Source organism: Ursus maritimus, unplaced genomic scaffold (assembly GCF_017311325.1).
Source record: "Ursus maritimus isolate PB19 unplaced genomic scaffold, ASM1731132v1 scaffold_9, whole genome shotgun sequence".
Taxonomy (NCBI): Eukaryota; Metazoa; Chordata; class Mammalia; order Carnivora; family Ursidae; genus Ursus; species Ursus maritimus.
The window spans coordinates 37435100-37459741 of NW_024427107.1; the positions used below are offsets into that span (position 1 = coordinate 37435100).

Consider the following 24642-nt stretch of genomic DNA (forward strand, 5'->3'; position numbering starts at 1 on the left):
AAGGTAACACAATTTACAATCTCCAGTTACTAAGTCTACTAGGTGCATGTTCCGTCCTTCACCTAATATTTTCATTTCCTGTTCCTTGCCTTTTGAACATCCATTCCATAACATATAACGTCCTTATTGTAGCATTTCCTAAATTATAAGTGTTTGTTACAATTTTCTCTTTGACCTGTTATTTAAGAACATCCAAAATTCCAAGTATATGATTTTTCGGCTTTTAAACTGAGTTTCTAGGCTTTCTTGCAATGTAGTCATTTGTGCAATGTGCTCATAAAATTTTCTCTGTACCCTACTACAAGGTCATTTAGAAATGCTTCAGGATAATTTGAAAAAAATGCAAATGAAGTAGCAAAGTAATACATATTACACACACATACACACCCCTCCTATTTAGTTTATCTTTGTTCATCTACTTTACTAAAGACTTTTAAGTATTGAAGTTAGTGCCCAATATATGTATTGCCATATGTATCTGAATTAAGAATTACTTTATTAAGTACTTAAAATGCACTTAAACACGATGCATACATCAGTAAAACTATCACTCACATCAAGATATTGAACATTTTGTACATGAATGCCATGTTATTTACCACATAAAGCTTCTTAAATGTTACATCCTACATTGGGTTTTATACGTTGTTATAGCTTAAATTCTGATAAAAATGTTGCTCCCTATTTCAATTTCTATGACTTAACAGTTTTCATTATCTTTAAACTCCTTTATCCTTTGGTTTTACAAATATGAACATGCAGGTTCAGAGACTGATTTTTTAAAATCTTTTTAACAGGGGTATTTAGCCCGTTTATGAGTGTGATAATTCACCTGTATCTCTGTCAACCTATTTTATGCTAATTTTAAGTTTTCCCTGCTGTTTTTTCCACCACTTCCTCTCCAAGCCATAAAACTGGTGTATTCTAATTTTATCTGTAACACTTATCTCAATGTCAAATTTATTCAGAATTAAATACTACATGAAGCAGTTACTACTGATTTTCCCTAGGCAAGATGTACATAAAACAAGGTTTTCATCTACTGCCTTCCCAGTCAGGGATTTGGAAACTTTTTTTTTACAGTCGGTATTAACATTATAGACAAACTTGTGACTTTTCCCCCTCTAATTAAAAATAAAGGACACAAAACTGTACCAATTTTCCGTTTTATCAGATTAACACTTGGAATGCCTTTACTCTAGGTGTCCTGTCCACAGCGACAAAGCCTTTTTATTTAGCTGAACAGCATGCATAGTTTTATCTACATTACATACTAAAAACAAACTGCTCTGTAAATTGAACACTTAACACACCTTTTCAGTTTAAAACAAGACAAAGTGAAATTTTAGACCCAACTTAAGAATCTACCTTTGCATTTAGTTTGATAACCCTACATATAACAATTTAATCTTAACGATATTTAACTAGCTTTTAATGTTCACCCACCATTTTTTTTTTTCATACAATTGTCTCACTACTCTTGAGTTGTTTTTGTGGGCTGCAGTTAACAGCATTTAGCAAATTTTCCAAGGATGGGTGATACATTTTCTTAACCCCTGCACATCTGGGAATATCTTCCAGTTGCCTTATAAAGAAACGATAACTTGGCAGGATATATATATAACGCTTGGTTCAAAATCACTTTCCCTTAAAACTGTAGGTATTGCTCCATTGCCTTTCAGCATTTAGAGCTGGAAGAAAAAAAATCGGGTCAGTCTGACTTTTACCCCTTATAGCTAACCTGCTTTCTCTGTCTGAATACTTGTAGAATTTTTTTCCTTATCCTTCCAATTAAAAACATCACTAAGATGTCTAGGTGTTGCTTTCTTTTCGTTAAGTTTTATTGGTACTCTATGAACTTTTGCTATTTGCAGATTTAGTCCGTCCTTCGAATCTGGAAAATTTTCTTCAATTAGTTCCTTATTGTTTCAGCTTCATATGCTTTTTCCGTTTCAAATATTCCTATTATGCGTACATTGTAGCTCCTGGACCGATCCCGTAGACTTATTTTCTTCTCTTTATTTTTCCTTTTCTTCCGCATGCTCTCTCTCTTGTTTTGCATTTACTTCGGTAACTCGATTTTCTGCCCGATCAGGCTTGCACATTTCTGTTATATCTCTCAACTCCCTGATATTTTTCAAGCGCTCTGACATTAGCCTCTTTATCACTGAGCATAGATATCTAAGCTCCTGTGTTATATGATCCTCAAACCTTACTATCTCTTCGGTCTCCACTGCTATATCCGTTTCAAGAGGCGGCATTTTCTCGCTTATACGCTGTTTCTTCCGAACTCAGGTATTACGACCTTTAAAACAATAAACAAAACTTAATTCCCTACCGTTTGATTGAATCAGCCCAAAAATTCCCACTGGTAATTATTAACAGTTTTATTGAAACGTTTTCTTCTTAGAGCTTACCTTTTGAACAACTCTTCTCGGCAACGGGACCAAATGGTTTAAGGAAGCCTTCAGCCACACAGCACAAACGAAATCGAATGTCCAAAATGGTTCCCGTACGTCATCACTGCGCGCCTCAAGTCAGAGCCAATAGCCTGATGCTTAGCTTTACTGCTGAGGAGCTATAGCGCGCTAGCCAATCGCGAGGCAGCAAACTCCAGCGAACCAGGCCACACCCTCATGCGCTGTCGCGCTCCTCCCCCGCCACCCCGCCTCATCCTAGCCGGGGCAGGGAGGGGATCTTGGGACTGCGCATGCGTCAATTCCATCTCTTTTCCCGTCAGTCCAATGACTCGGCTTAGATCCGTTACCGCCTCGAAGGCGGGACTAGGTCCCAGCCACGGCCAATGGCACCCCAGGTGAAGGTTGAGGGGTGGAAAGTGCTTGGTAGCCGGTGGTGCAGGTTTTTACCAGCGCATGTGCAGGGTTACTTGGTCGTCATGGAGGCAGTGTTGGCGGAGGAACTTGATGAGGAGGAACAGTTAGTGAGAAGGCATCGTAAAGAAAAGAAAGAGTTGCAAGGTGACGAGGGAATGGGAATGTAGAAGTCTCTCGGACGCAGGAAAGGGCGCGTGGCGGGTCGGTTCTGGGGTATCTCCGAGAGGCTTCTGATCTGGATCCTCCTAGACTTTCTCAAAGTAGCCATTGGCCTCACCCCTCCTAATCCCGTGCCCCGGTGGTCCCTTAATCCGCCTTATCGTCAGAATCTTCCTTTTCTCAGGCCCACCGCGTCCCCGCTACCCCACGCCACCGCCGGGTGCTGGTTCTGAGAATTTCGTGTTGGGCCCTCCCCCGTCTTCCTTTACTGTTCCTAACCAATTACTGATACTGGGCGCTAATGGACGCGTTTTGAAATACCTCACCTCAGTTTTGAGGACTCAAAAGGGATGCTTGAGAGATTTAAAACTCGAGTCATTTTCCCCCCCTGCTATCACACGAAACAGGTGTACGTTTTGTTAATGAAATTTTTTTTTTTTTGGTCTCTCCATGTGGTCTCTTCTCTGCAAATGTCTGATTGTTATGTAATTAGTCTTCTTGGCTTACATCATTACTTGTATACACCCTTTTCCCCTTACCAGCTCCTTCTTGTCCCGATTTTTCATTTCCTTTTAATCTCTGGGTTGTTGACTTAATGATTTTTGGTGGATTTTCAGCCAAAATTCAGGGTATGAAGAATGCTGTTCCCAAGAATGACAAAAAGAGGAGGAAGCAACTCACTGAAGATGTTGCTAAGTTGGAAGCAGAAATGGAACAGAAACATAAAGAAGAACTGGAGCAACTGAAGCTGAATTCTAAGGAAAGTAAAGTATGTGAAGTGATGTTTCTCTTTGCCTACAGCATTTGAAAGCAACTGTCCACCTCAGATAAACTGTTCACTATATGAAATCATAAAATTAGAGGGAAAGAAAGTCACAAAATCATGCTTATGTATCACCTTTTATTACTATTTCTGTAATCCGATTTACTTGGTAATGTGTTTTTGTAAGGGAGGCCAGCAAAAAAAGTACATTTCAAGTATTTACTTGTTCTAAAAATGAACAGGTTGATAAAGTGGACCAGAGGAAGCTTCACCAAAGGAAAGTTGAAGATCAGTCTTCTATCCCCAGAATTGCCATTAAATAATACTGTAACCTTGGTAAAGTTACTTAAACTTCCCGAGCATAAAATTCTCCACATATAATATGATACAAATACTTCTGCTGTTTAAGCACAAGATTCTGTAAGAATCAAATGGGACAGCAAATATGAAATCATGTTTAGGTTATAAAAGTGCTTTATGAACAAGTTGTAATGAATGAAAACTTACTTTGGTTTCTTGGGTAATTTAGAGCATACTGTCATCATTTTAACTAATTCTTACTTTATCATTGTAGCTAATAGATATTATGTGCCAAACACTAACATATCATGTGCATTATTTTCATAGTAACACACTACTATGAGGTATTACCCATGAAGTAAATGTAGATAATCCCACTTTTCAAGAGAAAAATAGACTCAGAGATTAAGAATTTCCTTCTGAATTCATAACAGCTATTAAATGCCAAAGCCAGAATTCAAAATCAGGACTGTCTTACTCCAAGATGTGAATCTGAATTCTGTTATAACTTTGTGTGGTATGGTAGTTTATTGCATGGATTTCGATATCAAGGATCACAGACTCCGTAATCTTACTCCATTTTCGATAGTTAGAAAGCTCTTACGTCTGTATTCATAACTTCATTTTACTTGGTTTATTTTTGGTCTCCTGTTGACAGGGAAAACAACTTGTCTGTGCTGATTTACAGTGGTGGTTATATTAAACATAGTCTCATTTTCCTTAGCCTTGTTAGCTCTTTAAGATCCTAGCCTTCTATGCCTTAACATATTTTATTTCCAAGTAGCAAGGCATGATGCTCCAGGTGTTTGATTGTGTTGTTCACAATCATGGTATTCCTAATTATCTCCCCATCTTTTCTGTTAGTGAGATAAGTTTTATTTGCTCTCCAATTTTCAATTTTGAGATTTCTTTCCTAGGATTCCAAGGACAAAAATGTTTGATTCTTAAGCTACATATCGTTCAACTGTTAAAATACAAACTCCCACTTTACTTTGACCTCTTATCTTTTTCATTAACTTAAACTTGTTCTTTCTGAACATCTGAATTCTGATGTCATTGCTTTCCAGATGCTTCTCTGTATCTTGCCTATTGCCAGTATAGCAGTTTGTAGATTTTAGCAGATTTCTCTGAAAAATATAAGAATACTAATTTTATTAAAGTTGATGTAACCACTCTTTGAAGTCTTAATCTGATTTTGATATTTTGATAATTTAGGTATAGCCTTGGAGACTGCTGTCTCTTGTTATTAGAGGCCTCTATATGCTTTATGCATTTGTCTTACTAAAAACTAGTTTGAGTTACAGCTGCAGTAATAAAATACTAGTACTAACCTTGAATATTAGTCTAGCATCTTTCTTCTTACTTCAGCAAACACATGATAGCCATTTGGTGATTAAGATTGGTTGTGATATCTGAACAATACATTGACTTTTCTACCTGTAGTTATCAGTTAGTAGGTGGGAGAGGATAGAGAAAACAGTGTTCATCAGGTTCTGGATAATTGAGGTGGAGGAAGGCCTTTCCTGCCACATTTGAGGTTATGAAGGTAGTAATGAACTGATCCAGCACAGGGCCTTATTATTATTTTTTTAAATGTTATTTATTTATTTAAGAAAGAGAGAGCATGAGCTTGGGCACCATGCACGCAGAGGGAGGAGTAGAGAGGGAGGGACAAGAAGACTCCTCTCTGAGTGTGGAGCCTGACATCATGACCTGAGCTGAAATCATGAGGCTGACACTTACCCAGCTGAGCCACTCAGGAACCTCAGTGCAGGACCTTATATATCCTATAAGTACTCTCAGCATTTAGAGAAGGGAAGGATGAACTGCTGAATGAGTTGGCACTTACAGGAAGTATTTAGATTAATGGAGTAGGAATTTCAAGAAGGAAGGAAAGCCGGGGCGCCTGGGTGGCACAGCGGTTAAGCGTCTGCCTTCGGCTCAGGGCGTGATCCCGGCATTATGGGATCGAGCCCCACATCAGGCTCTTCCGCTATGAGCCTGCTTCTTCCTCTCCCACTCCCCCTGCTTGTGTTCCCTCTCTCGCTGGCTGTCTCTATCTCTGTCGAATAAATAAATAAAATCTTTAAAAAAAAAAAAAAAGAAGGAAAGCCTGCAGGGATGAGCATTATCTTCGGAGAGCTCTAAGGAAACTTTGGGAATCTGACAAATTCTCCCTTAAAAATAGAAAAAGGAGACAAAACCACGTCATATAATAGTGTACCTAGTACTATTATTCAGTTTGAATTGATGGATTACACATATTTGTGATTTTCTTTTTTGTGCGATTTTTGATAATTTAATAATCTAATACTTTGAGTAATAACTTAAAAGTATTTTTCATTAACTTGGTAATGCTTTTGTTTCCTTCAGATAGATTCTGTTGCTGTTAACGTTTCAAACTTGGTTCTTGAGAGTCAGCCACCTCGGATATCAAAAGCACAAAAGAGACGGGTATGAATGTCATGTCACCAAGTAATTAAGTTAGTGCCATATGCTTTTTGTATTTTAGGTGTTGTATAGGAAGGGAATAGAAAAAAAAATGATGGAGTTTCTTGTCAAATACCTGAACTAACATTTATTAAGTGCTTGATATGTGCCAGATACAATGCTAGGCTTATAGACTATATGAAATTTCATTTCTGATTATAATCCTGTGAAGTAGATTCTTACTCTCTTTTTGAAGAGAAAATAGGCCTAAGTAATATAAAATAACATGTACAGTTTCCAGGTTTCATAGAGAGAGGGATAGGAAGGGGGTGTGCAAAGGGTATTTTTTACAAATATATTATCCCAGACTTAATTGTGAGCCCAGGTGATTCTGTTTTGGTTAAAAACTATGGTATTAAGTGGTGAAATAAGGATTTGAATCTAGAAATTAAGCAAGATACACAGGTGTACAAAATTCTCAGGATTTTGCAGGTATATCTATGTAATGGTTAGTTGCAGTGAAAATTCAGAGAAGAAATTCATTTGTGCCAAATATTAAATAATGAGTTGGAATTTTAAGAAAGTACAGTTAATTAAATAGGGTATTTGAGTAGGAGAAACCGCGTGCATATAAACAAATGTGGGCATGAAATTTTGTATCATCAGAGAGCTATAAGGAAACTAATTGGTTGGAAGTAGTGAGTCCATGAAATCAAAATTATGGGAATGAAATTAGATAGTTCACTTGGAAAAAGAAAAAGGGGTTTAAATCCAGTGTGTTTAGTCCCAAATATTGTCTTACTAACATTTGATGTTTTATAGGATTTAAATGTTTATTTTTAAGCTAATTTAGCATTATATAATTTAGTAGTGCATAATTTAATAGGGCAGGGCATTTGTGTGTCAGACATATGAAGGTTTTAATCCCACTTACTGTTGTGGCTTTGGGTAAGAGTCTTAACTTTTTTAAACCTCAGTTTTGTATGTACAAAATGGGGTAAATAATACCTACTTTATAGAGTTATTGTAAATATTAAATAATGTGCCATTTCCAAAGCCCTTAACACAAGGCCTGTGTTCTGTCTTGCACAGTGTGCCTCTTAGAAATTCAACCCAAGACTGTATCTTCTTTTTTTTGTTGTTTGAAAGTTGATTAAGTTGCAAATTGTCAAACATTTTTCATACTTATATAAGATTTTATTTTCTTGAGTAAATATTATGACTGTGAATTTCATAGAATCATGAAACTTAGATTTTGTGATATCTTGGAGGTTATCTGTTTTAACTCCCTACTTATAATAATATGTGTTCTTTTTGTGGGAGCCTTATACTTGTCATCTAGCTTCTATAGATCAAAAGCAAAGGTCAGAATTTTTGCTTGGCCCTGGCATAACAAAATATTTGCTGGAATTGCCTCTACTTAGTAATTGAAACATCTTAGAGTAGCCTATTTAATTCTGGAAAACCTAGGTCCCAACTCCTTCCTGTCTTTATCCAATCTTATTCATCCCCAGCTGGACCCTTAGGCAACAAAACAAATAAAAAATTAAACTCCCTTACTTTTCTCAAACATTTTATTACTTTTCTCCTAAAATTCTGCATAGCTGAAATGCATACCTTTTGAATTATATACTCAGAAAATTTAGTATCTTTTATAGTCAGCTGCTTAAACTTGTGGCAGACAACACTCCCTAGAAGTAATACCTAAAGTTTTTTATTGCAGTGTTATACTAATAGTATTCATAGGATTCTGGAACTGAAAACACTTTATAGTGTATAAGAAAATGAAACGTAAACTTTTCTTTTTTTTTTTTTTTCTTGGCCAAAGACACCAGGGAATGAAAAGCCACTTAATTAACTGTGTGTATCTTTGGGAGGGATACAGTCCTCTCTTAGAAAAACTTGACAAAACTTTATGAAGATCTATTATTAGAATATTGTAGAGCAAATCTCTTATTTTTAATCTAGAAAAACTGAGGGAGTATTTTATTTAATTCAGCAGGCTTCAATGGAAGAAGCTCTTTGGTATGCTGGGAAGAGCCCAAAGTAGAACTTAAAAGAACTGGGTTACAAAAATAGGAAATTTGGGAGCTAGAATGAGATCTAGTTCAATTTCTTTATTTTACAAATGAGAAAGCTGAGGCCCAGTTGTCTCAGTGGCAAACTGAAAGTTTGATACAAACCCAGGACTAGTACCCAGCTCTCTTCAGAGATGATTTTGCTGCATTACTATATTGACATGACTCTAGTTTTACCGACCATACACTGATGAGTTAATTGCTGTTTTCATCTTAAATATATGTTTTCATTAGACTTAATTGTTGCCATTCTGTCTCCAGCACTAGGGCTGTAGGAACCACAGTGGCTAGCGCCATTGGGAAACTATCCATGGCTGGGAAAGCAGTGAATTTCCCACCTCATGCCCTGGAAAGAAAACACAATTGCTTTGTAACGTTGAAGGAGAGCTTGAGGGCAAAAGTGAAAAGCTTGGATTAGTATTTTAGAGGCTTAAACGATTTTGCAGATAGTAAAAAATTCCACTCTTCTAGTAACTAGTACATAACATCATTAACTCCAGCTCCCATCTGCTCCAACTTTTATTCTGATTTAGGTGCCTGGATAGAAGGAGCGCTCTGTGTTGTCCTTGGTCCCACTCTGCTTCTAAACCAGCTGTATGGCCTTTGGAAATCTTTCTGCGTGCTGTTTCCTCAGAGGAAAATGAGGGGTTTTGGATTAGATGATATCCAAGGTGCTTATCCTCCCTCTCCCCTCTGAAAATGTTTTAGACTTTCATAAAGTAACAGTGCCATCTTGTGTTTTAAGATTTTTATGCTGCTCTGATGCATAGTTGTAGGTGTGCAGTGAAATAAATTAGTTTGTGTTACTTCTGTCATGGTTGGATTCGGGTGGAATAAACTTAAATAGGTGTATGTTTTCTTAGGGAGGTAATACTACTTTTGATTCAGGTAATTTACAAATCGCTTTAGGTTCCAGCATGGCACATAAAAGGCAAGGAGTTCAAGTGTGAGACATTAAGTTAAATTGAAATTCGCCTTTCCATTAATTTCTTCTGCCCCAAGGAGGAATGAGAGCTAGGCACATGAAAATCTTTACTTTTTCCTGCTTTTTCTTGGTTTTCCAAATCCTTCACTATAATTTGCTACTGGTATCAAGATTTGCGGAATTTAACTTAACTATTTTTATTCTCTGAAGTTGAAAAGCATTCATGACCTGTTTATAAGTAAAACGTATTCATGATAGAGAATTAGAAAGATGCAGAAAAGCACACATGCACGCACACAAACGTGTGCACACACACAAAATAAAACTTACTTTGTAAACAAAAACCAGACTTTTAAATACAGAGAACAAACTGGTGGTTGCTAGGGCGGAGGTGGATGGAAGGATGGATGTGGGGGGAAACAACTTATTTTGTAATCCTATGATCCAGAAAAAAGCACTATAAACATTTTGTGTATATCTCTCTAATTTTTAAACCATGTATGCATAGATTTAACATATGTTAACTATACATATATATATATATATACACACACACACACACACACACACATACCTTTTTTGCCCCCAACCTCATTTCTTGACATGTTTCTATGTTTCTAGCTATATGAACCGTGTTCAGCTATGAAACATATAGTGCTTTCTGGCTTTGATCCTTGCTAGTATAAGTGCCAGGATTTTTTTCTCTTTTTCCCCAGCCTTCCCACTCTACTTCTTATCCATCCTTCATGTCACAGATCTCATTGCCCTACCCCCACACCATCCTTGCATGTGTTACCATGGGAAGAGCTCTTTTGACATTTGAATAAGGAAAGCATGTTGCAGGATGTAATGTGATACCATTTTTTTGTTAAAATATTTTTTTCTATCCTTTTTTATGAGTACATCTATATTTGTTAAAATGCTTAGGAAAAAAAAATCTACAAAGACATTCACCAGACCTAGAGCAGGCATTGAAATTGGCAATGGTGCTTAGGGGAACTTCAGTCTATCTGTAATATTTCAATTTCTTATGAGAAGAATGTTTTTATCTGTTGCTTTAATTAAATGTGTGTGGGTGGGTGGGGGGGTGTGTTTTTTTAGGCTAGATAAATAGAACTCCCATACCCTTCTAAAGGCTTTGGCATATTGATGCCTTACTGGTGATTTAGCATGTTAATGCCCCAGTAGTTGAGTGATAATTTAAAAAGCTTAGATTAGCTTGGCATAAATATGATAATGATGTTGCTTTAAGGCCTAGGACAACCCAGTTTTAAGGCAGTACTTTGAAATCAGTAAGTAAAGTTTTTAGAAACTTGTCATGTAGTTTTTAAATAGACTGCAAAGAAAAATTTGAAGGCTTTTTTTTGTCCTAGTACAGACCTTGTTATTGGGTACATGCAGATAAGAAAGATAGTTTCCTTTAAAGAAGTTCATAGTATAGAAAATTCTGAAAGTGATGAGATCATCAATATGATAATACTTGTGGGAGAAGGGAGGAACGTGGCAGAAAGTTTTGAGAGTCTTAAATTTCTATCCCTTTAATAAATGTGAAATAGTCTTAATTATTGTAAATTAACTTTCTGGTATTCTCCTAGGACAAAAAAGCTGCATTGGAAAAGGAGCGGGAAGAAAGGATAGCTGAAGCTGAAATTGAGAACTTATCTGGAGCTAGACACATAGAAAGTGAAAAACTTGCTGAAATACTGGCAGCTAGACAGTTAGAAATTAAACAGATTCCATCTGATGGCCACTGTATGTATAGAGCCATTGAAGATCAGCTGAAAGAACAGAAATGCCCCTTGACTGTGGCTGCCTTGAGAAGTCAAACTGCTGAATATATACAAGGCCATGTGGAAGACTTTCTGCCATTTTTAACAAATCCTAATACAGGAGATATGTATACGCCAGGTAATTTATTTTTCTTCACTATGCGTTCCCTCCCTGCCCCCACTATGTCTTGTTGCTGCAGTTAAATAAAATGATTCCTGGGATTGAGAATAAGAAAAACCTGTGATAGTCCTTAGGGAGGGGGGAAAAAATCTCAAAATTTAGGCAGAATTATTTTTTATAATTTTAATAGATACTAGTACATTTTGCTTTATTAAGATCTTTTAAGTACTTAACCATTTGTGGTTAAATATATTGTTTCATTTAAGATAAAAGTGGGAATAGGATTCATTATTATTGTCGAAAAAATTGTGTTTATGACTTCACATGTCACAAATTTGGGCATAGAGGGAGATAAGCTTTGACTAGTCTATGAAAGTATAGGGCCCAAAGACCATAAGCAGAATGATGGGGAAGTGAAATCCTACTTTTATCCTGTACTGTGGGAGATTTCATTTTCTCCATAAGCCATAATATTTAGGCAAAATTTGACTTGGCCAAACCAAAAACAACTGAGTTAATAACCTGCCTTATTACACCTTTGATAATTAAGGTAAAATATTTATGGAGAGGTGTAAAAAACTGCACAACTAGCAAATAAAGGAGAGAGCAGGTGAAAAACTGAGAGTTTTTTTTTGGGGGGGGGGTCAGGGATAGAACGGAGGAAAGTTAGTCCTTAAGAGAAAATTGCAGGTGTGGTAGTATCCTTTGGGAGCAAGTCATATGGCCAGGATGGGCAGGAGAAGGGGACGTTAAGATTGGCTTTCCTTTAATGGAGTCCCCAACTCTGCTAGTTGCAGGGCAGTGAAAAAAAGAGGTGGCAACTCAGCAAAAACTTAAAAAAAGTAAAAGACTTAATTTCTTATTCATTCAGCCAATATTTATTGAGGGCCACAGTGTGCCAGGGACTATTCTAGGCACTGTTCTGAGCATTAGAAATACAGCAATGAATGAGGCAAACACACAGGACATACTTTTCGTAGATGCCCTTAATTCTTTTTCCTTCCTCTAAACAGGGAGGGTATTCATTTCCCATTTTAAGTTTCTGTATAAAAGTGTGTATGCTCACGATGTGCCATTAAACCGAGATTAGGTCTTTGCCTACACTCATGACTGATCCAGGAAGCCCTTTTTTTTTGGCTAGAACTGATACTGAAGCAAACAAGGTAAATGCCTTCAAAATAACAAGTGAAGGCACTCTGGTGCTATTGCTGGGAAAGGAATTTCAGCTCATTTCTACTTTTACACTAATTCCCTTTTCACAGTTCTTACGGGGTCTTACAGTAGACCTGATTTTATAAAGGCTGCACTGTTTTTAGTTGTTCAGTGTATTTTTTCAGATGCAGGTCTGGGCTTTAAAATACCTGTCAAGATAGTGAATATTGGTGGTATTTTTGGGGGTTGCCTGGGTAAACAGAGAAGAATATCCTTGCTATGTAGTTAAGGTGCCTGGGTTTCAGTCTGAGGGAGAGAAGCAGAAATGCATTGCCTTGCTCTCAGATGGAGAGGTGGTACAAAGTTGGAGCGAGTTAGGTTTGGGTACGGGAAGTAGATTAAATTCTGGAGAGTGCAGGGAGAGGAAGGAATAAGTTGACAACTTGAGTAATGATCAGGAATTGTGGGAGCTATAAAAGGGATCTTGTAACATGAGTTATGAAAATTATTAAGTGCTATCTTCTCATTTTTCTTTATAGAAGAGTTTAGAAAGTACTGTGATGATATTGTCAACACAGCTGCATGGGGAGGTCAGCTTGAGGTAAGTTTGTAATTATTTGTGGTATTTGTGGATTGTTAAATTTAATTTCTAAATCCCATATGTAGTATTCAGACATTTTTCAGATGATCGCAGTTTCTGAGTATCCATTTTCTTTATGTATTTGCTATTTCTCTACTGATGAAGCATTAAAATAGGGAGTTAACATTTTTAGGCCTTTGATTTAAGTATGTATCTTTGGGAAGTAAAGCACTATTTCATTTTAAATAGCCCCGTGTTTGATCTGTGCGTTGGTGAGGTTAATCTTATACCTGTGTGTTTCCATTTGTGATGCTGCTCCTGGCAATATATTTGATTTTCTGGACTTAAGAAAGTGAGGATTTTATTCAAGTACAGTAAAATTTACCCTAGTGGCTCAGCTGATGACAATCACTATTGTAAAGTAACATATCCATCAGATTAGAAATAGAAAACAGTATTTTTGTGTGAAATTACAGGCCAGATCCTACCACAATACATTACAGTGGAAATTCCAGTTGATACTGACTGACTGACTTCAAAGCAGTATCTGATGCATTAAAATTCACATGTAGGAAAACAGTATGTTAGGTCACTTGTGGGGAGTTCATCAGGATTTTTTTAAAGCTTTAATTATCTTATTGTTAACTTTGTTTCATTAAGCAAAGTAAACAGAACACCTAATTGGTCCAAGTGCTGCTGGGGCAGCTTGGGGTATTCAAAAGTCAGGGGATGAGAGAGAAAGTCCTTGGTTTCGGTCCTGGCTTTCCCTCACTTCTCAGTTTTGTGATCTTGCCAGCCTCCTGAGCTCGAGTTTCCTAATTGAATGTGGGTAATAAAACCCTGTGTGTACTTGTGGGCATTTGTGGGCATTGAATAAGACAAGTAGTATATGCATAGAACTTTGTAAGCTTAAGTGCCAGCTGGACGAATCTAGCAGTGTAATTAATACTGTGTAGTGATGATTAGTCACCTTGAGTAGTTTGTAGCTCGGAGTATTTCACTTCAAGAACTATATTTTTGGAAGAAAGGGTGTGAATGCTTCCTCAAAATCTTTTTCTCAGTAGTGCTATATTTGTACCTCTTCTGAACCACCAGAGGGAACTATGTCCATTGGTTTTGTATGCCTCTCCTGGGTCTCTGAAACTCAGGACGTTTTCATAGTAGCTTTGTGTGACTACGTTAGGAGTAAAGATGCTTGAACTTTCTGTTGAGAATCACAGATTAATATGAGCTCTAGAGATCTAAGCAAGACTTTTTAAATTGAGAAAAAACTTTAGGGGCGGCTGGGTGGCTCACTCAGGTAAGTGTCTGACTTTAGCTCAGGTTATGACCTCAGGGTCCTAGAATCAAGCCCCTTATTGGGCTCCCTGCTCAGTGGGGAGTCTGCCTGTCCCTCTGCTCCTCCACTCTCTTGTGCTCTCTCTCAAATAAATAAATAAAATCTTTAAAAATAAATTAATAAATTGAGGGAAAAAACCTTTAAAACATCTTTTGAAGGACCTTCATAAGTTTTTGGCCCGAATTCATTTGAAATTAAGACTTGCTGTTTTCACAATGGGGTAAATGTAAATTATTAAAAAGAAATTCTTTATATGATTTCAAAAGACTTAGAAAGGATATTTCCAGAGCTTGGTTCACATCCTCCAATCCATGTTGGCTTTTAAAAAAATGTTATTTCAGATATAAGAAAAAAAATGTGCCAATGGAACATTGAATGAGACATTGAATGAGATAGAGTATGGGATTAGGTTTGTTGTTGTGCAGCATAGAATTTTTTCCATATCCTTGAAGTAATTTCTTACCTTTGTTAAAACTTCCTAAAAGGACCATGTTCTAGAGAGAATGTTCTTATAATCAGGTAAATATATAGATGAGGGCACTACGAGTGAGGACTGTTAAATGATCAATTTATGAACTTGGGCTCCAGAGTCACACTTACTCAGTTGCACGTCATTTTATTTCTTTGTGCTTGACTACAGATAGGCATCTTAACCATTCTCTGCTTCAGATTCTAGGTCTTTAAAATGTATAACAGTAGTACCTATGCCATAGGGTTATTGTGAGGATCGAATGAATTAATACACATACGGTGCTTTAGTGTGCTTGGTCATAGTAAGTCTAAACAGTGTTACTACCAATATTTATTACTAACTATTATTCATCTGACTTTAAGCTCTAATTTTATAACGTATGCTATGAAATTAATATTGTGTATTAATTAGATGGAAATTCCGTGAAAGGATAGTACAGTTCTCATACATTCTAGTCATGCCTTGAAAATTATGAAGCAGTGGTTATCAACACTGGTACATTAGAATCATCTGAAAAGCTTTAAAAAAAATAGTAAACTTCCTAATCTTCCCTGTTCTTTCTCTCCTTTCCCCAGCTCCTTCCAAATTGTAATTGATTTGGTCTGGTGCCTGAGCAAGAGTATTTTTAAGAACTGGCAATGTCAAGCAATATTCAAAAGTAGAGAGACTAGTATAATGAATCCAATCTACCTCTGTCCTCACTTCATTAACTATGGTACTGCTGTTTGTAAAAAGCTGTCGCGCAGCCAGGGCTTAAAACTTCTGCGTTTGATTTAATAAATATTATATTTGTTTTTTCAACAAATGTGTATTAAGTGTCCACTATGTGGCAGGCTCTTGGTGTACAGTGAGGAACAGAATAGATCCCTGTTGGATGATGGTTGCCCTATTCATGCATACTCAGTAGTTTATGATTTGAGTAAGATTTACCTTTTTATTTTCCTTACTAACACTTTTTCTTTCCTATAGCTAAGAGCTTTGTCTCACATTTTGCAAACACCAATAGAGATAATACAGGCAGATTCTCCTCCTATTGTAGTTGGTGAAGAATATCCAAAAAACCCATTAATACTTGTGTAAGTACCTGGAAATTTCTACTGTTATATTTTTCATAGTTAAGACAAAAAGAATTATTCAAAGATTTTAGGTTGTGTATGTTGATTAATCAGAAAAAAATCTATCTTCAGATGCATTAATTATGCTTATTGTATGTTAAAGGCAATTATAGAATTAGAAAGCATTGTCAATATGTGATTTAGGTAATTGTTTAAAAACCTCTAGTTGTTTATTCCTGTGTAAGACTTGAGAATAAAATCATTTCTTAAGGTTACAGATTTTAGCATTAGTTTTCATATTGTCCTGGTTTCACGTGAATAATGCTAAGTTTCAACAAGTGTAAAAGCTGAAATATATCCATGTTGCCTAATTGTTTATTCCTTAGAGATTTTTTTCTTTATATTGTAAAAGTATTTTACATGAATGAGAATTCTCTGAAACACAGCATGGAGATTTTGCAATTGGCTTTAGTGTTTATTAGCCAAACCAAGGTAATCAATAATGGCTTAAATTTAGGTAAAAATTTAAGCTTATTGAACACTTAGCATTTCAGTATTTCCCTTTACTCCCCAGTGATTGTGTTATTCCCTGACTTAAACTCAGCTACAGAGTCATTGAACCAGATTTTACTAACTGCTGATGCTTTTCAAATGGTGTTGAACTTTTAAGTAATATGTCAATGAAGTCTTTGAATGATACCCCTGTGGAGTGATTCATTCAGACTGTTTGGTTTTATATACATAATAAACATTTATATACAATGAATTACTTTCATCTAAACTACTCATTTCTCCTTTTCTCATTTCAGATATATGAGACATGCATACGGCTTAGGAGAACATTACAATTCTGTTACACAGTTGGTGAACACAGCTACTGAAAATTGCAGCTAGTTTATAAAATGTTGCACAATTATGTTTTAGTACAGTGTGCTGATATGACTATTCTTACAAGTGCTGGATTGTTCTAACATTACTGAAAAACACAACTACCTTAAATCAGTTTTATGGCAAAGCTACTAACAGATTTTTTTAAAAATGTGTCAAACTTTAACCAGTATTCCCTTAGTGGTATTTTAAAAATACTTGTGAGTCCATTGTGGAGAACATCATTTACAGACCAAGAGAGTAACCTATTTGCTGATATTTTTATTAATATAGGGTCCTGAACATTGTGTTCTGCACTGAAAAGAAATTAAAATTTTTTTTCTCCTTATTACTAAAAGCTTTCAGTAACCATTTTAATGTAGCTTTTCTTGAAGAAATGAAATGACTCACTCTCTTTGTCATTGGAAATATGTAGTAATGGTGATAGCAAATTTAATTAATGCTTATAAATGAATCTGATTTCAGTAACCTTGGTACTGATGGGATTAATACTATGAAGCTTTTTATATAACCCAGTCAAAGTGCAGCAAAAAACTTGCTTTAATAACTAAAAATTTAAAGTATTTATTCACATGGGAATCAGTTAAGTTTAAGAAATGAGACAAATTCAAAGGTAAATAGGTGTTCCCTATCGGATCAGACCTCTAAAGAATTACAGATTAGCCTTTTATTTGTGTGCAAATAGAGACCTGTCAGATTACTGATTTGTTACTCCTTGCTCTTTCTTAAACTTCCGAATGGAATTGCTACCACCATTTTTTTTTTATAGTTTTTTAGTGTCTCTATTTTTTTAATTTTATTTTTATTTTTTGTTTTTGAAGTAATCTGTCTTCCCAACATGGGGCTTGATCCCAACATGAAGAGTCGCATGCCCTACTGACTGAGCCAGCCAGCAGCTCCAGTACCATCATTTCGTGATCATTTTTATAACTCCAAATTTTTATATTCTTTGTTATGTTTTTCTCATCCTCACTTAGCTGCTTTTTTTCTTTGCAGCCTTTTCCACTAAGAAACAGTGGGTAGCCTCTCTAATTCTTTAACTTGTACAAATGGAAGGAGTAGCAATGTAAAAGGGTCCAAGGCCAACTTGACTTTAAATTCTTCCTCATTTCTGATTTGTCTTACAAGACCTTTCTTTTTGTTTCATTCTCTAGGAGTAGAAGAGAGCCTTCGTTACTTGTTATTTTAGTTAGCCTTATTAATGACACCTTTCCTTTAATTCAAATATTTGAGAATGTTCGTGTTACATGTAGGATAAAGTTGAAAGTCAATGTTTGGGAGGCTATGACTGTAGTAAAGTCAGTATACAATACTTTGTGATATGATGATTTGTCTGGCTGGGATTTCAGATTACTCTTAACACTGTTCTCCCTAAGAAGACAGTATCCATATACAGAAACATGTCTCATTGATAATTTGTTATGTAACTAAGTATTATGAAAATGAGTCCTTTTTGGTTTGATCTAGTTTTCCCAAATTAGGAATGAGTATTAAGATTTAGCATCAAGTTCATAATATTTGAATATTTCCTCCATGAATGCAACTAATTTTTGTAAGTAAATACTGGGTTTTATAATACTAAAAACGGGTGTCAGCCTCACATGCCCAGCTGTGACAATTTGGGAAGCTGGTAGGGACTGTGGTCAGCTAGAGCAAGTAAGTACTGCATGAAGGTATTCTAATTCAAAAGATGAAAAACCATTCTGTCTGCCAAACAAAATATATTCTGAAGGCTGACTGTTTTGGAATCCTTGATCTGAAATTTTTAGGGCCTGAAATTTATAAAAGAATTAAATTATAAAATGCTAAATGGCTTGCCTTTATTATGAAGTAATCTGTTACTTTAAAATCAAAAGATAAGCATTGAGAAGTAATAAAACAAATATCATGAAACCTAGTTATTACAAATGCCATCTATATTTAAAATAACTTATTGGTAGCTATTTTTTTCTAATAAGATGAATGGAATTTTCTTGATTATAGTTTTATTTTTATTATTTTTATTTTTAAATGGCCAATATGGTTATGAGTAAGATTTGTGTGGTCAGCTTCTGTTCTTTCATTAAACTTCAGATAAAAATCATTTTAGCTGTAACCAAAAATTGAAGTCTTTAAAAATGGCAGATGTTAATTCAAAAACAGCATATACTAATTTAGTTTGCTGTGTGATTATGGTCTAATGGAAGTTTTATAAGCTTTCTTTTCTCCTAACTCAGAAAAGTATATGTCAGAGTTTTGGAATATGTCCTTAGCCAAGAATTTTATCCACTTAACATATGTTTACAAACTTATGTAAAGCAAAAGAGAATGTATGTAACTCTAGTGAGCAATATAGTTTTGCTCATATTATCTGATGTTTGCCAAAAGAAGAATAAAAGATGTATGAGTTAAATCAACATTTGTTTGTACAAATTGTTATTCTTAATTGTTCTCAAATTGTTTTAGAATTTTATCTGGCCTTTATTTTGTCCTTACATATAATTGAGAATAATACAATCACAGATTCTTGCTTTAAGGGATTTAGAATAAATATATTAAGCATAGTATTATGTCTCAGACAGAATGGAGGGAGATAAAGTGATAGGCATTTAAGCCATGGCTCTTAGAAATCAGGTTGAAGCTTGAAACCTTTTAGAACAGTGAATTTATTTAGGGCAAATGAATTTGAAGAATAAGACTCATAAGTGTTAAAGAAGAAGGAAAACAAGCACTTGTGTATAAGAATGTGAAGCAGTAAGAAGGAAATTTGTGCAAATTAATGTTGGTACACGATTGTTAATATATTATCTTGGTAGGGGTTGTCATGAACTAGCTGAAGGAGCATATTACTTGAGTTTCTGAGAATTTAATTGGTAATTTCATAATGTTTTTACTTTATTGAACAAATGAATGTGGTTTTTCTTCCTTTCCATATGTTTTCACATATTGATTTTTCTTTCCTGTCTACATCTTGTTTAAAATCTTTTTCCATCTTGCAGAAAAAATATAACTCAAGGGGTTTTGATTTTCTTTTTTTTTTTTTTTTTAAAGCAAGTTGTAGGAAGTCTCATTTCTTGTTCACCATTGTTGCCTCCTACTTGAAGGCCTTTTGAGCTGCCATTCGGAGTTGAGCACTTCACTCAGCCAGCTTAACCTAGTTTACTATCCTGGGCTCAGCTTAATTAGCACCAATCTCGCCAAACTCCCATCCAGGCTGTGCTGGGTGCCCTAGTTCATACATGTTGATTTCTAGTAACTGCACACTAGTAATTAGTTATTTGTATTTATTGTTACTGTTATCATTGTCCCCTAGTCTGTAAGCGCTTAGAAACAACTTTTTCGCTATTAATAAAATATCTAGTACATTGCCTGGCCTCTATAGAAAGTGCTTCATAAATGTTGTTGACAGTCATATGATCAATTGAAAATATAGGCTATGACTCTGAGGAGTTGTCATTAGACTAATGGACCATTAGGAGTAGGGAGAGGTATTGACTTAGCATTGTACTTGCTCACAAAAGGGCTGCTTTCTCATTTACCTAACTCTTGGATGAATTCTTCAGTCTTTTGGTCGATTTACGGGAAGAACAACTCACGAGAGCTTTTTTCTTCTGATATTGTGTTAGTTAATTTGCCTTCGTGTATCAGTTAGGACAATTGATTTTAATGAATCTATGAAGTACAAAGGTCCTTTAAGGTAAGTGTATAAATCAAGAAAATATTACAAACTTTGTTAATATGCTGACCAGGAAGAAGTTTATAGTTGTCTTATTTCAGTATAATCAGGATGACTAGCTTACCTTACTGAAACAAATTACTACTTTTCTGTTGAAATGATAATTCTCTGAACAGGGATGACTTACAGTCTTTTTCCTGATTTTTCTTATCTGTGTTACCCCTATCTTGACAAAAGGAAAACACCGGTTTACCATTTAAAATCTTAACCAATGTTGTATCACCATGAGGACTAATGAGATCCCGATGCATGAGTTTACTGAGCAAAAATAATAACCTAGTTTTAAGAAGTAAATTGCTATTTTTGAATCAGACATGTTCCGCTGAAATCAGAAAGGCATTCTCCACCTCTATCAGAGTTTCTCAACACTGACACTACAGACATTTTGAGCTGGATGATTTGTTGTGAGGGCCGTGCTGTGCATTATAAAATACAGCATTGTTGGCCTCTGCCAACTAAGTGCCAGTAGTACTCTTCCTCCTGCCAGTAGTACCCTCCTTCCTGCCAGTAGTACTCTCCCTCCAGAGATGTGAGAAAGAAAAATATCTCTAGACATGTTAAATGTCTTCTTGGGGACAAAATCGCCCCCAGTAGAGAACCACTTACTAAATCTACTAAATCTTAAGTTTTCCTGCTAATGAGGTTGGAAAGTTCTAAGGAAAACCATTTAAAATAAAAATTGGGCGCATGAGGCAGAGTTCTTTGTCTTTTGTAACTTCGGCAAATGGCTAATGCTAGGCTTTGCACAAAGCTCCTTTGAAAAGCTCAGTGGACTTTAACTTTCTCCGTTCTATTTTCATACTGTATCCTGACCCATTGAGATGTGTTTATTTGACTTTGGAGACTACTGGTAGTACCAGTCAGGATAGACTGAGTCAGGCTGTGGTAACAACTCAGAAATCTTGTTGGCTGTTCCAACAAAGAGTATTTCTTGTATGTGCTGCATTTTGCCAATTGGCTGGGAGCTGTGCTCCATGTCTGTATACCCTGGGACCTAAGCTGTCATTGTCTTAAACTTTTCTAGGAGAGAGTGTTCTGGCGTTTCACTCCAACCAATTCTGTGGTTCAGAAGAAACACTCCTTTCCATTCATTGGTTTGAATTTGTCATATGGCCTCACCCAAATAGGAAAGTACCCAGAGGTGCAGCCCTGCCATGCTTGTGTCCTTCAGGCAGAGAGCTGGAGTACTTGGTGAACATAATTAAGGATTTTCATGTGTACTGGAAATACTGGAATTTGGGATCAGATCTAGATTTAAATCTTGACTGGCACTTATTTTTTACTACCCAGTTCCCTATTTGTTTTGTTTTGTTTTTTCTTTTTTAATAATGATTTTTTATTATGTTAGTCACCATACAGTACATCCCCGGTTTCCGATGTAAGGCTCGATGATTCATTAGTTGTGTATAACACCCAGTGCACCATGCAATATGTGCCCTCCTTACTACCCGTCACCGGCCTATCCCATTCCCCCACCCCCTCCCCTCTATAGCCCTCAGTTTGTTTCTCATAGTCCATAGTCTCTCATGTTTCATTCCCCCTTCTGATTACCCCCCCTTTCTTTATCCCTTTCTTCCCCTACTGATCATTCTAGTTCTTATGTTCCATAGATGAGAGAAATCATATGATAGTTGTCTTTCTTTGCTTGACTTATTTCACTTAGCATTATCTCCTCCAGTGCCGTCCATGTTGTAGCAAATGTTGAGAACTCGTTCTTTCTGATAGCTGAGTAATATTCCATTGTATATATGGACCACAACTTCTTAATCCAGTCATCTGTTGAAGGGCATCTCGGCTCCTTCCACGATTTAGCTTATTGTGGACATTGCTGCTATGAACATTGGGGTGCATATGGCCTTCTCTTCCTCACGTCTGTATCTTTGGGGTAAACACCCAGTAGTGCAATGGCTGGATCATAGGGTAGCTCAATTTTTAACTTTTTAAGGGACCTCCACACGGTTTTCCAGAGTGGCTGTACCAACTTGCATTCCCACCAACAATGTAGGAGGGATCCCCTTTCTCCACATCCTCGCCAACAATTGTAGTTTCTTGCCTTGTCTATTTTTGCCATTCTAACTGACGTAAGGTGGTATCTTAGTGTGGTTTTGATTTGAATTTCTTGATGGCTAATGATTTTGAACATTTTTCATGTGTCTGTTAGCCATTTGTATGTCTTCATTGGAAAAGAGTCTGTTCATATCTTCTGCCCATTTTTTGATTTGTTTATTTGTTTCTCGTGTATTGAGTTTGAGAAGTTCTTTGTAGATCTTGGATACCAGTCCTTTATCTGTAGTGTCATTTGCAAATGTCTTCTCCCATTCCGTGGGCTGCCTCTTAGTTTTTCTGACTGTTTCCTTGGCTGTGCAGAAACTTTTAATCTTGATGAAGTCCCATAAATTCATTTTATCTTTTGTTTCTAACCCTTGCCTTTGGGGATGTATCATGAAAAAGGTTGCTTTGGCCGATGTCGTAGAGGTTGCTGCCTATGTTCTCCTCTAGAATTTTGATGGATTCCTGCCTCACATTGAGGTCTTTCATCCATTTGGAGTTTATTTTTTGTGTATGGTGTGAGATAGTGGTCAAGTTTCATTCTTTTGCATGTAGCTGTCCAATTTTCCCAGCACCATTTATTGAAGAGACTGTCTTTTTCCCACCGGATGTTTTTTCCTGCTTTATCAAATATTAGTTGCCCAAAGAGCTGATGGTCCATTTCTGGGCTCTCTATTCTGTTCCATTGGTCTATGTGTCTGTTTTTGTGCCAGTACCATGCTGTCTTTGTGATCACAGCTTTGTAGTACAGCTCGAAATCCGGCATTGTGATGCCCCCAGCTTTGTTTTTTCCTTTTCAACAGTTCCTTGGAGATTCGGGGTCTTTTCTGGTTCCATACAAATTTAAGGACTATTTGTTCCAGTTCTTTGAAAAATGTCATCGGTATTTTCATCGGGATAGCATTGAAAGTGTAGATTGCTCTGGGTAGCATGGACATTTTAACTATGTAAATTCTTCCAATCCATGAGCATGGAATATCTTTCCATCTTTTTATGTCTTCCTCAATGTCTTTTAAGAGTGATTTATAGTTTCTAGAATAAAGGTCCTTTACATCTCTGGTAAAGTTAATTCCAAGGTAACGTATGGTTTTTGGTGCTATTGTAAATGAGATGGATTCCCTAATTTCTCTTTCTTCGTTCTCGTTATTCGTGTACAGAAATGCAACTGATTTCTAAGCATTGATTTTGTATCCTGCCACGTTACTGAATTGCTCTATAACTTCTAATAGTTTGGGAGTGGCTTCTTTTGGGTTTTCCATATAGAGTATCATGTCATCTGCGAAGAGACATTTTGACTTCTTCTTTGCCGATTTGAATACCTTTGATCCCTTTTGTTGTCTGATTGCTGTTGCAAGGACTTCTAGTACTATGTTGAATAATAGTGGCGGAGTGGGCATCCTTGTCGTGTTCTGATCTTAAGGGAAAGGCCAGCTTTTCCCCATTGAGAATAATATTTGCAGTAGGCTTTTCTAGATGCTTTTATGAGATTAGAAATGTACCTTCTATTCCTACACTCTGAAGGGTTTTAATCAGGAAAGGATGCTGTATTTTGTCAAAATGCTTTTCGGCATCGATTGAGAGGATCATATGGTTCTTCAGTCTTTTCTTGTTGATATGATGTATCACGCTGATTGATTTAGTCGAATATTGAACCAGCTTGCATCCCAGGTATGAATCCCACTTGATCGTGGTGGATAATCCTTTTAATGAACTGTTGGATTCATTAGCAAGTATCTTGTTGAGGATTTTGGCATCCATATTCATGGGAAATCGGTCTGTAATTCTCCTTTTTGAGGGGGTCTTTGCCTGGTTTTGGGGATCAAGGTAATATTGGCCTCATAGAATGAGTTTGGTAGCTTTCCTTCTGTTTCTATTTTTGAAATAGCTTTAGGAGAATAGGTATTATTTCTTCTTTGAATGTTTGGTAGAATTCCCCAGGAAAACCGTCCGGGCCTGGAGTTTTGTTATTTGGAAGGTTGTTTATCACTGACTCAATTTCTTCATAATTAATTG

General features: G+C 36.2%; 1 protein-coding gene and 1 long non-coding RNA gene across 4 annotated transcripts in view; one reads left to right on the top strand and one right to left on the bottom strand.

Moving 5' to 3' along the window:
- Positions 1-479: 479 nt before the first annotated feature.
- Positions 480-2608, bottom strand: LOC103661420. Its single transcript, XR_568080.2, has 2 exons — positions 2418-2608; positions 480-2305 (listed from the first exon to the last, which is right to left on the bottom strand). It is a non-coding gene; the product is annotated as an uncharacterized LOC103661420 (long non-coding RNA).
- Positions 2609-2759: 151 nt separating this feature from the next.
- Positions 2760-24642, top strand: part of OTUD6B (OTU deubiquitinase 6B) — a 114087-nt gene continuing 92204 nt past the window's right edge. The window contains exons 1-7 of one of the 3 annotated variants that reach the window (XM_008689132.2): positions 2778-2978; positions 3611-3762; positions 6430-6510; positions 11085-11397; positions 13071-13132; positions 15892-15998; positions 16787-19261. In XM_008689132.2, coding sequence (XP_008687354.1) covers positions 2804-2978; positions 3611-3762; positions 6430-6510; positions 11085-11397; positions 13071-13132; positions 15892-15998; positions 16787-16871 — 975 coding nt within the window. In that variant the 5' untranslated portion in view covers positions 2778-2803 and the 3' untranslated portion in view covers positions 16872-19261. Of the gene's footprint in view, positions 2979-3610; positions 3763-6429; positions 6511-9097; positions 9236-11084; positions 11398-13070; positions 13133-15891; positions 15999-16786; positions 19262-24642 lie in introns of those variants that run through there. The other 2 variants (XM_008689133.2, XM_040626053.1) reach the window with 2 other exon arrangements.